Source organism: Macaca fascicularis, chromosome 5, assembly GCF_037993035.2.
Source record: "Macaca fascicularis isolate 582-1 chromosome 5, T2T-MFA8v1.1".
NCBI classification, from domain to species: domain Eukaryota; kingdom Metazoa; phylum Chordata; class Mammalia; order Primates; family Cercopithecidae; genus Macaca; species Macaca fascicularis.
In genome coordinates, this window is record NC_088379.1 from 162,014,123 (window position 1) to 162,026,364 (window position 12,242).

Genomic DNA, 12,242 nt, shown 5'->3' on the forward strand with positions numbered 1-12,242 from the left:
ATTCAAAGATAAGGTGTCTGCCAATTCAGTGTCTGGTAGGAGTTCACTTTCTGGTTCACAGATAGCAGTCTTGCTGTGTCTTCATATGGTGGAAGGGGGCTAGAGAGCTCTCTGGGGTCCCTTTTATAAAAGCACTAATTCATAAGGGTCTACATTCATGACCTAATTACCACACAAAGGCTCTGCCTCCTAATACCGTCACACTGGGGGAAAGGACTTCAACATAGGAGCTTTTAGGGTACAAAAACATTCAGTCCATTGAACCGGGTGAAACTATATTGACAATTTTTTTTTTTAAATTTATAATATAACAGGCCAGGTGTGGTTGCTATGGCAGTAAGCACCTAGCACTTTGGGAGGCCGAGGCCAGAGGTTCACTTGAGCTCAGGAGTTCGAGACCAGCCTGGACAACATAGTGTGACATCATCTCTATTAAAAAAAAAAAAAGGAATGTTTAAAAAGCAACAACAAAAATTAATATGCTAAAATACTTTATAAATCTTGAGAAAGACAACATTTTTCATTGATTTCTCTCTTTCTTTCTTTTTTTTCCCCCACCATGAAGCATCCTGAGGGCTAATGTTGAATAGAACATGCTTTAAAATATGCTAACCTGCAGAATTTTCTCCAAATATTTTATTCTGGTCCCTTTTTTTTTCTAACCCAACCTAATGGGTAAGAAACTTTCGTTTTGGCACATTTCCCAGCCAAGCCAGACTCAGAACTGTATTTTTACCTCTTTGCTGATGCTATTACCCTAGAACAAATGTTCTTCTACCTCTGCATCAGTACTACATATAAATTCTATTGATAATTTTTAAAATTCAGCTAGAAAGATATACTCTCAAAAATCCCTGACAAACTTAAATAAGTACATACTTAATGATGATGACATGTCGAGAGCTTGCCTGGTGAGCCTAATTTTTCTTTCATCCTTTTTTTTTTTTTTTCTTTTGATACAGGATCTCACTCTGTTGTCTTGGCTGGAGTGCAGTGGCGTGATTTCAGCTCATTGTAACCTCAACCTCCCGAGCTCAGGAGATCCTTCTACATCAGCCTCCCGAGTAGCTTGGATCACATGTGCACACCACCATGACTGGCTAATTTTTGTATGTTTTGTAGAGATGGGGTTTCACCATGCTGCCCAGGCTGGTCTTGAACTCCTGGACTCAAGCAATCCACTCACCTTGGCTAGGATTACAGGTGTGAGCCACTGGGTCTGGTGCAGGGAGGCTATTTTTAAAGTCTTATTTTAAAACTTTAGTACTTTGATAAATGCAGTGGTTTTCTTTCTATAGCTAATTTGTACTATTTGTATGACTGTTGCCTATCCACTTGCTTATTCTAAAAAAGTTATTAGAGAGCTGGTTCTTGTTCATCTTATCTCATACCATATATATAAAAATTATAAATGGATTTTACTGGTACAGTTAATATAAAACATTTCCCACAAGACCAGATTTAGAATTCATAATCTGCATGTTTGGAGTTTTCAGTGGAACTGTCTTGGTATTAGAAAATCTGGAAGAATAAATTCTTTACATGATCCTCATGTAATGCTTCTGCAATATTAACTGTTTACCTAGGTCTTAAAGGAAGGAGAAAACAAAAACAAATCAAGATTGACATTATTGACAAGTTTCTAAAACACAGATTTTTGGATTGCTTATTAAACTGAGATTACACGTCTATTTTAGATTCCAAGGGAAGAGGACATGTTGCCATGAATATTTAAGACTTGAAATTCTGGCTTGTGGAGGATAGCATGACCTCTTCTCAGATCTGCAGGAATGCTGATGGGCAGATTCAGAAGAGTCAACAATAACTTTGCTCAGACTTGGTAAAAACTGCTTTTGGAAGAGATTCTGTTTGGGAAATTTGTGGGCTGAGTTACTAGTCATCTGTTCCTGCCACAATAACTGTCATCATTGCTTCAAAGCAATGTTTGGCTTGGAGCAGCCCCGAATGAACTGCCTGTCACATGTTGACCACAAAATAAGAAGAATAAATAACTCACACAAACTGATCTGTGGTTGACAGTTGCTTGGTAATACCTACTTGGATGTAAAGAATTTTGGCTAAAATTCATGATTCTGTATTATGAATATTGGCCTTGCCTTAATAATAGAACTCTGAATAATCAATAGATTTATTTGTTTTTAAGACATATTCCTGAAACACACTAATAATAACATGTCATTTTCATAGAGGAAGGTGATTTTTTCTTTTTTTTTTTTTTGCTAAGGACTTAGGATATATGTCTAATTTATCTAAAGAGCTGTGTCAGAATAGTGAATACTTTGACAATGCATTACAATTTTGATATCTGTTTTAAGTCCACACACATCAAGGCACACATGATTCTTCCCCATGGGGGTAAGCACTGATGGCAGATTGGTAGATACTAATGTGGGCCATTTAATTGTTCTGGACTGTTTCCTCAACTAGATGAAATATAGTGTGATGCTCAAATTTATAAATAGAAATATCTTATTCATGCTTCTTCTGTCTTCTCATATTATCACAATTAGTGTGGTATTTTGGTTGAAGATTATTGTTATTCTGTGTATCATGAGATGTTATTGAATATACAATTTATAGTCACACAAAAATATTTTAAGGGCCAGTTTCCAGAATCAGACATATTTAGATACATATCTCTCTCAATCACTTACTAGTAAACTGACTTTGGAAAAATTATATGATGCTTGGGGATCTTTACCTGTAAATTGCAACAATAATAGTATTAACCTCATGAAGGTATTGAGGAGATAATAAATTCAAAGTACTTTGCTGTCAATCAATGATGATGGTCATTATTATTTTTGCTATTATTAATATGATGAACAAAAACAAATGTTAAGTAAACATGACTCACTTATTAGTTCATCTTTAAGGCCAATCTGGAGTTGGAGGTAAGAGCAACCCCTTTGACTTCAATTTTTTAATTTGCATTCAGTATTCTGTACAAAGACATCTATGTCTAAAAACTAAGCTTCTTTCACTTGCCTATGTGCAATTGGAGTCAGAGTCTTAATGTTGTAAAGGACATGCAAGGTGAAATAATCCTATCTCTTCTTCTTCCAGCTCTAATACTCTGAATAAGTTAAATTCCCTGAGCCTCTCCTCTGGTTTCTCATCAAGAATATGGATATGAAAATAACTTGCAAGTACATTTTGAAGTTTTAAAACCATAATGTAGAAACTTTTTTTTTTGCAATTAATAGGTAATCAATGAAAGATGGCTACTATTGTTTAAAAGTTAGTTTAAAAATAAGAGATTAGAGAACATTTTAAGGATAATATGCTATTTGAAGAAAACATATGGAAGTGATTTTATCAAATATCAAATAATGTTTTTATTATTCTAACAAGACTGGCTACACATCAACATTTCCTAATGTAAGTTTACTGTCTTTTAAGTTTTATGAATAGTGTTTGCAAGATGCTGAATAACTGTCCCACTATTCTCATCATCTCCTGCTGTAATCTTCTCTTTACTTATATTTATTCTCCCATTATCTATTTTGAGAAATGTTTAAAGATTTGGAGGAGAACCACATCTAAAACAGCTGGACATACTTTTCTTGAAAATATCTGATTATTATACTGGTAAACGGACTGAAAGTTTGATGAAAAAATCTCATGAATGACTATTACAGTGCAGGCTGTCATTAAAGAGGAAGTATGACTCATGTAGAGAGAATACAGAAAAAAATAATTTATATCTTTAAAGCATGTTGTAAGGCTATTTAGGCAGTGGCAACAGTGATGAGTATTTACGTCACACACAAAAAATGATTTGGTGAGAATACTCTCTCTGTATCCAAAGTTTGATTTCTTAGTATAACACAAGATATTTAGGGCTGTATTTAGGTTTTATGATCAAATCAAATCAAATAAATATATTATAGGCCAGGTGAAGATGGATGCATGGAAAATAGGGTCCTTAGCTACTCAGGAAGCTGAGGTAGAAAGTTTGCTTGAGCACGAGAGGAGGAGGTTGCAGTGAGCCAAGATCATGCCACTGTGCTCCAGCCTGGGTGACAGAGCCAGACCCTGTGTCAAAAAAAAAAAAAAAAAAAAAAAAAAAAGAAGAGAAGGTTAGAAGGGTTTTAGTGTTTAGATGTAGACCTACAAAATATTTTCAGTGTAGATGTACAGAAAGAAATGGAAAACAGGGTCCCAGTAAGTGAAAAATCCATGTACCCACAACAATTAAAAATAATTAAAAAAAAAACAGTCACAACAAAATTCTATCATTCCATTAAACAAATAAAAACAAGTGAAAATAGGGGAGGGCAATTATTGCTGACTTTTCTTCTCTGCAGCAGATTTTTAACGTCAATTAACCTGTTTATTTCTTAGAACAATCCTGCAAATTATGCATTGTCATTTTCATTTTGCTAATAAGGAAACATGAAATTTGAAGAAGTTAAGAAATGAGGCCAAGATTTATACATTCATTCAACACTATTGTAGGTGTGTGGGCAACATCAATGGACAAAAATAGATACAAATCTCTGCCTTCATGAAGCTTACATTTTAGCAAGAAAACAGGTCACAAACGATAAGTATACTGTATGATGAATTGGGAGGTAATAAGTACTATGAAAACAAAAAGAAAAGCAGGCAAAGGGGGATTGGAAATCTTTGGGTGGGAGAGGGTTTGCACTTTTAAATAACATTGGATAAATCTCTGTGAGATGATGACATCTGGGTCATCTGGTTCCTGATGTTGAAGATATGAGGGAGTTACGTGTGTGGTGGTCTGGGGGGAAAGCATTTTAGACAGAGGAGCCAGTAACCTAAGATGGGACCATACCTGGCATTGGCATGTTGGAGAAGCAGCAAGATCAGCGGGGCTGAAAGAGAGACAGCCATTAGGAGAGAAGAAATCAGAGTTAGGGGGAGGAGATGCATAATAATTGAAGGTTTGTAGACCATTGTAAACACTTTGGTTTATAATGAGAGTAAAATGGGGACTAATGGCTGGTGTTGAGCTGAGGAATGAGATAAACTGACATATGACATGTTTTAAAGGGATCACTCTGGCTGCTGTTTTGAGATTACTCAGGGAAGGGAGAGAACAATGATAGAGGCAGGGTGAGTAGCTAAAATGCTAATACAGTAATCTAATGTAAACATGAAGGTCACTCAGTCTAGGGTGGCTGCAGTAAAAAATCGTAAGAAGTAGCTGAATTCCTGTTGTCATTTGAGAGTAAACAGGATTTCCTCAGAGATTTTGCTTGTGAGAAAAAGAGAGGAATCAAGAACAACTTCATGATTTTTGGCCTGAGCAACCCTAAGGATGAGGTTGCCATCAACTGAGAAGGAGAAGGCTGAATGTGGGGCAGATTTTAGGGAGAACAATAGTTCAGTTTGGGACACACTGAGTTTGACATGTTTATTAAATACGCAAGTTGAGATGTCGAAAAGGCAGTTAGATAGATGAGTCTGGAGAGACGTCTAGTGAGGAGAAGTACATTTGGGAGCTATCAACACTGTGTTTAAAACCATGTGACCAGACGAAATTACTAAAGGAGTGAATGTTGATAGAAATAAACAGAGAAAAGTAGAACACTTGACAGAACTGGGGAAAATAGGTTATTTCATGACATTATTTAGAAGCATCCCTTTTCACACTATGATATAAAAGTTATAGAAATATAGGTAAGCAGATCACCTTCATAGAAAAAATTTTCAAAATTCTGAACCTGACCATTTTACAGGCCTAGAAGAAGTGCTTTTAGGACATCAACTGTATTTCTTACCCTTTGGGCAAAAATCCTACAAACCCATCCAAACTGCTGGACATGCTTTTCTTCTAAATAACCTAATTCTCCAATATAACACCCATGGATGGCATAGAAACAATACTAGGGAAGGTGAGCAAGTCAATTGTAGGTATTTTCAGCATAGTTCTTCCAAATGTGGACATTAGAGTTTGTACATAAAAGATGTTCATTTTATTACAGGAATCTGAATATCCTATTATTCTGAACTCTTAATAATTTCTTGATTACTTGAAAACTAAGTGTAAGGTTTTCTTCAACTTCTAAACTCCCCTGGTTGCATGAAAACTAATTCCTTTATCATTCTTCATATGACCTATTCACCTAAAATTATATCTTATGAAACGTGTATTACCAATATAGTTCTTTTAAATAAAGCATTAAAATCCAAAGTTATATCCTGATCCACTTTGGGGGTGGGGTGCTCCAAACAGTATGGCTCTTTGAATAATGATCATTTTGTAATGTCAATAAGGTAGCGATCACTTATTAATGATCACTACTCTTAGGCAGCAGAATATCTCATGAAGCTTATGGAACACGATTATATGCAGGAAATGTTCCTTTCCTCCATATGCTGTGGGTGGAAAAATTTATTAGTGGATACATCTGTAGGTCCACAATACAATGCTAAGTGATGCTCACTTGAGACAATGCTTTTCTAATAAAAAAAAAAATCCATCAGGGCCTGGTGCAGTGAGGTGGGGTAGCTCAAACCTGTAATCCCACCAATTTGGGAGGCTGAGGCAGGCGGATGGCTTGAAGACAGAGTTGGAGACCATCCTGGACAACAAAGCCAGAGAGGCTGTCTCTTAAAAAAAAAAAAAAAAAAAAAAAAAAAAAAATTAGTGGAGCGCAATGGCTTGTGGCTGTTGTTCCAGCTACTCTACCAGGAAGACTGAGACAAGAGGATCTCTTGATTGCCCAGAAGTTCAAGGTTGCGGTGAGCTATGATTGTGCCACTGCACTTCAGCCTGGGCAACAAAGTGAGATCCTGTTGCTTAAAAAGTAAAAATTAAAAAATCAATCAGGCATACATTCAAGAGGTAATAGGATAACCTTATCTGTTATCTAAGGGCTGCATATCCAAGTAATGGCTACTTCTTCACAAGGATGAGGGCAACAGCATTTTGCTCTCCTAAGGCAGAGACCATATCTGGCTCAGATATGTAAACATCACTAACTTTGAATCTCTGGTAAATTTCTTTCAAGATTTATAACTCTAAGTAAATCTCTTAATATAACTGAGTTTCAGATTCTTCATCTACAGAAGTGGAAGGATGACAAAACTTGCCCAGGAATGTGGTGAGGTCCACAGGAAATAAGGCCAGTGAAAGCTTTTTTGAAACTGTCAAGTTCTATACACATGTTAATTATGTAACCGATGTTAAAAATAGTATTACCTGTATGACTATACTGTTAGTAATTTTGACCAATTTAAGCTTGCTCAGAAAGGTAAGGCTTTTAGAAATTGGAAGACCCGGAGATGAAGTTGGATGTCTGGATTCCAGGCAAATGATGAAATGACAGAAAATGTGTTTTGTTCGCTTTGACCCAAGAAGGTCATTTGTTGTTCTGTTGTTGTTTGTTGCTAGTGGTCAAAAGCTGACCCTAAGCAATCCCAGCTCCTTGAAAGGTTTTTTTCTTTTTGTACCAACACTATCGTTCCCGCCCTTCGTCCCCAACTCCTTCAGTCCCCTAAGGAGTGAGGGGGGGCACGTTTCTGCTCCGTAACCCCTCCAATGCCTGAAGGGGACGATGCCGTGACGTTGCTCTGTCGGGACACCTCTTCCCTCCCACGCCGGCGGTCGCCAGGTTCCCGCGCGGCCCGCGCTGTCCCCGCAGCGGCCCCGACCGCGGCGCGCCACGGCGCAGGCTCAGTGGCCCGAGCAGGCGCGTCAGCCGAGCTCGGCGGTGGCGCGGGCGGCTGGGACGCAGCTGCCTCCGCTCGGCGCCCGCTGCACCCCCAGCAGCCACTGCCACCTCTGCCGGGAGCCTCCACGATCTCGCCCGGCGGTTGTGGGCAGGGGCGCCTCCGGGTAAGTGCCAGGAGCTCCACTTAGGAGGAGGAGACGCAGGGTGGGGCGGCGACGGTGGTCTGGGGACGGGAATAGACGCCTCTGCAGAAAGAGCGGGTCAAGCCCGGGGCGGCGGAGCGCGAGGAGCACTGCGGCGTGCAGGGGAGGAGGCGCGCTGCCCTGCGCGGGAGAGGGGAGCTGGGCGCCTGGCCGCTGCAGCCGGGTCCCCGCTGCGGTGGCGCCCGCGGAGACGCTCGTGGTGGAGGGATGCAGAGGGCCGGGGTAATTAGGGAACGCAAGGTTGGCCAGGAGTGCTCCTTGCGTTGTTTTGTTTATGAGGATCCTCCAGTCTATGCAGCTGTGCCCCTTGAAAAGATTGGGGGTGAGGACAGAGCAGAGTGTTGAATTTCTCTGTCGCCCCCTTCGAACCGTTAGGAGGCCCCGGCCCTCCGTTTTTGGGAGGCAAGGAGGTAAAAGTGGGAGAAGTACCTGCTGCTGGGGGCAAAGGTGTCTGGAAGCAGGTGCCGCTGTCAGATGGGGGAAGGGAGCGTCCAATTCTGTAAAGTTGCCAGAGGAGAACCTTGTGTTGTTGCTGTTGGTCTGATGAGCCCCCCTGTTGTCTTCAATTTAAAGTACCCAGGGAGAAGCCCCTCTGGCTTGCCTCGAGTATGTGTTAAAGATAAATATGGGGGGAAGAATCCTGAGGGAAAAAAAGATGAAAAACATGCCGTAAGGAGAAGCAAATTGATGAGGGTGAGATGGGTATTAAGTTAGCGTTGAAGAGTATGACAGGTCTTTTACTCTGCAGAAAACAATGAAAGAGAAACAATTTATAGTTTGGAAATGAAGGATGCAGAAGAGGTTGAACTTCTCTAGTGTCAGTAGAGGCTTAATTATTTTTTATTCATCAGACTCTGGCAAGAATATAATTCTAATTTGAGCGTGAAAAATATTATCAAAATATAGCTAGGACGATAATTTGAAAAAAATGTAACAATGCTTGTTTTATTTCATATAATGTTACCTAGAATTTCTGAAGTAATCTTTCTGATGGTAAATGTTAGTAGCAAATAAGTAGGAAAGCTTTAAAGCTAACTTAAGAGGCACCTTTTTGGGTCAAAAAGGTAGCTTGCCAATTTAATGTGTTTAAATAAAAAAGCAATGAATTTTGAATGTGAAACTCTTTGATATGAATTTTTTCTTTTATTTGTCAGGTTTTTAATACTTAGAATTGTCTTTTTCTTTAAAATACATTGTTTTTGAAAAACTATACGTAAGAACTTCAAACAAAATAAAAATTTAAAAAGAAAAAGATACTTCCAGTGTACTAGCCCAAGATAATAATTTTAACGCTATGTTAAAGCATGCTTCCAAGTATCTTTCTAAACATATTTTTGATATACTGTGCAATTCAATATCAATTTATAATTTTGTGTAGCTGTAGAATGAGAAATTTTATACAGTAACCTATAATATCTCATTGGCGGTCTTGTTTTCTATGTGCCATTATTTAAATTGACTTTTATTGCTATATAAAAGAGACTTTACAATACTACATGAAAAATACTAAATATGTTGTGAAATATTACCACGTAGGACTGAGAAATGAGGATTTGATGTACAAATGTACTTGCCTTTTGGGTAGTAATGATTATATTCCTTAAAGGAACAGTCATATAGTTATCGTTTGCTTCATATGTGTAAACATTTTCTTGTTCTCTCTTGTAGATCGATCTTCCGAAATTTAAGTTTTCAAGATGAAGTTTTTATTGACAACTGCCTTTTTAATTTTAATTTCCTTGTGGGTGGAAGAAGCCTATTCTAAGGAAAAGTCTTCAAAGAAAGGAAAGGGGAAAAAGAAGCAGTATCTATGCCCATCGTATGTTCTTCATGTCTTATATTCTTATATGGAGAAATGTTATTGTGTGTTTTGTAAAAGTAAGGTGGTTTATGAAGACACACATCAACAAAACTTTTCGTATCACAATATATATCCATCTGTTGCAGAGACAGAAAATGATAGGGTGAAGAGAGGTTTAGAATGTGAGAATTAATTCCCAGTGTTCAAGGTGGTTTTATAGTTTTCTTTTTTTTTTTTTTTATCATGCCATAGGTTTATATAATTTTTATACATTGTTTTCAAAAGCAGAAAAAGTCACTTTTTTTCTTATGCTAAATGTGCTGTGCAACTTTAATTGGATACTGATATAGTGTGTTTTGGGCAAATACCAGTTCAAAAAGTTTTTATTAAAAAAAAAACCCTAAAATATTTAACAATATTTTATTTAAAAGTCAGATAGGTAACTGTGAACTTAAGGTCAATTTATATGTATGCAAGGCAAAAGGAAATTCATATGATAGATCAATTTTCTATTTTAGTAATTGTAAATAAGTTATATTAGGAAATTAGGATATTTTGTAGAAAGCAGGTCATTAAATTTGAAATTGCTTGAAAACACAAATTCTAAATCCAACACATCCACCACAAAAGACAGTTTTGTGGTGTGGAGTCTTTTTTTTTTTATAGATGAAGTCTTGTTCTGTCACCCAGGCTGGAGTGCAGTGGCACAATATCTGCTCACTGCAACCTCCACCTCCCGGGTTCAAGCAATTCTCCTGCCTCAGCCTGCCAAGTAGCTGGGATTACAGACTCCTACCACCATGCCCAGCAAATTTTTGTATTTTTTAGTAGAGACGGGCTTTTGCCATGTTGACCTGGCTGGTCTCGAACTCCTGACCCCAGGTGATCTGCACGCCTTGGCCTCCTAAAGTGCTGGGATTACAGGCATGGGTCAGCACACCTGGCCAAGTATTTTTTTTTAATAGGAAAGATTAACGTGACTGGTCAATGAAAGTAAAATAGAGCAATTGTATAGTATATAAGTAAACAACTTTCTCAAAATATAATGTGCTTTTAGGTAATAATGCAATATATGCAGTGATTTGGAACAAAAGTTAACTTTCTATTACAGGTCATCTTCAATTAATATTTATCACATGTAATGTTGATCATAGATAACATTTTATTCCAGCATCATCATTATTATTTAAAAAGAGATTATTATGGTTTTACAGATGTTCCATAAGAGATAAGGTACATTTTGGGAAGTATATTTTGTAAAGAAAGGACACTAGAATTTGTATTTTCTAATAGGTGTTTGTATGAATTTGTGAGAGTAAAATTCTGGAGACAGTATCATGATTCACATAATGTCTAGCACTAAATTAAGCTCCATTTGAAGGGATAGTTCCTGATGTTCACCCTTAATAGTCCTGCTTATTCTAGTGCTGCAGCACAATCTGATGTCAGGGCCAAATTTCTGGGTATATATGACACAGTGGCCCTGAATTATGTTTGTGTTTCCCTCCTTGGCCATCTGCCTAGCTGGGTATCAACTGGGAACAATGGAGGCAGGTTCAGGAATAACCACAATCTACAATCATCTCAACTCTTCACTGTTACGGTTTTTGTGCCACAAGCTGGAGATTAGTATTTTAGGGAACCGGACATTGTCAGGCCTTAGTCTTCCCAAGCGAAAGGACACTTCTTCGTGTTTTAGATATTCTTTCTATTACTTTTTCTTTGATGAATGTTGGCACATTAACACAAACTGTTGTCTGTGTCGTATAGTCACCGTAATTCTATGTATGGAATCAAGCCATCTTGGGTTTCTCTGTATGAGGAAGCTGATAAGGCTCTTGTTCTCCCAGTACACCCACCCCCCGTCCTACATCAAATGTCATAATCAAATTATTCTGAAGATGGCAACAGCAAATCTTATAACTACCATATATATTATGAGAGTATTTTAGAGGACATTCTCTTTTCACAACTACATTATTAAATAGCTTTATGTGTAGACTGTATATGCTTACGGTGTGTATAGTTATTTAAGACAGATTTTCAAAGTGAAATTTAGTAAAGAGTACAACAGTAAGAGTTCTCTTCTTATGAATATGACATCTTCAAGTGGAAGACCCAACATATACCTGTTAAGCCCATATCTCAGCATTTTAGATATGTTGAGTAATTTAGATATGTTGCGATAAAATTGAGAAATTTTATCTTTGAATTTTTATATTATAGGTTTTATTTTTAAAAATTATGAGACTAGATCAAGCTTTATGAACAGTTGTGATGTGATGCTGCCAGAAGTCTGGCTTGTTAAAAGGTGGATGTACCTTGGAGAGCTAGAGTTGTGTATTTTTCATTTGCGCATTTTGTTAAGAATTCTGATTTGATTATCACTGAATTAAGAACTTCAGAAGACTAGGGTTGTCCCTGACTATGATTGGATCTATCATATCAAATTTCTTTCAGAAGTCTTGATTAAGAATTTGAGCTATAATAATGAGCCGTGAAACAATATGCAAATTGTGTGTATCTTAGAGAATGATCCAGTTTGTTTAGCCCGTGTAAGTTGCTTAT

General features: G+C 37.6%; 1 protein-coding gene across 4 annotated transcripts in view; it reads left to right on the forward strand.

The window, feature by feature from the left end:
- Positions 1–7,674: 7,674 nt before the first annotated feature.
- Positions 7,675–12,242, forward strand: part of GLRB (glycine receptor beta) — a 90,733-nt gene continuing 86,165 nt past the window's right edge. For 2 of the 4 annotated variants that reach the window (XM_074040672.1, XM_005556156.5), the window contains exons 1-2: positions 7,675–7,834; positions 9,542–9,692. Coding sequence is in view for 3 of the 4 variants with exons in the window: in XM_005556156.5 (XP_005556213.1) it covers positions 9,571–9,692 (122 nt within the window). In the remaining variant the exon portion in view is untranslated. Of the gene's footprint in view, positions 7,835–7,928; positions 8,096–8,143; positions 8,284–9,541; positions 9,693–12,242 lie in introns of those variants that run through there. The other 2 variants (XM_045392989.3, XM_005556157.5) reach the window with 2 other exon arrangements.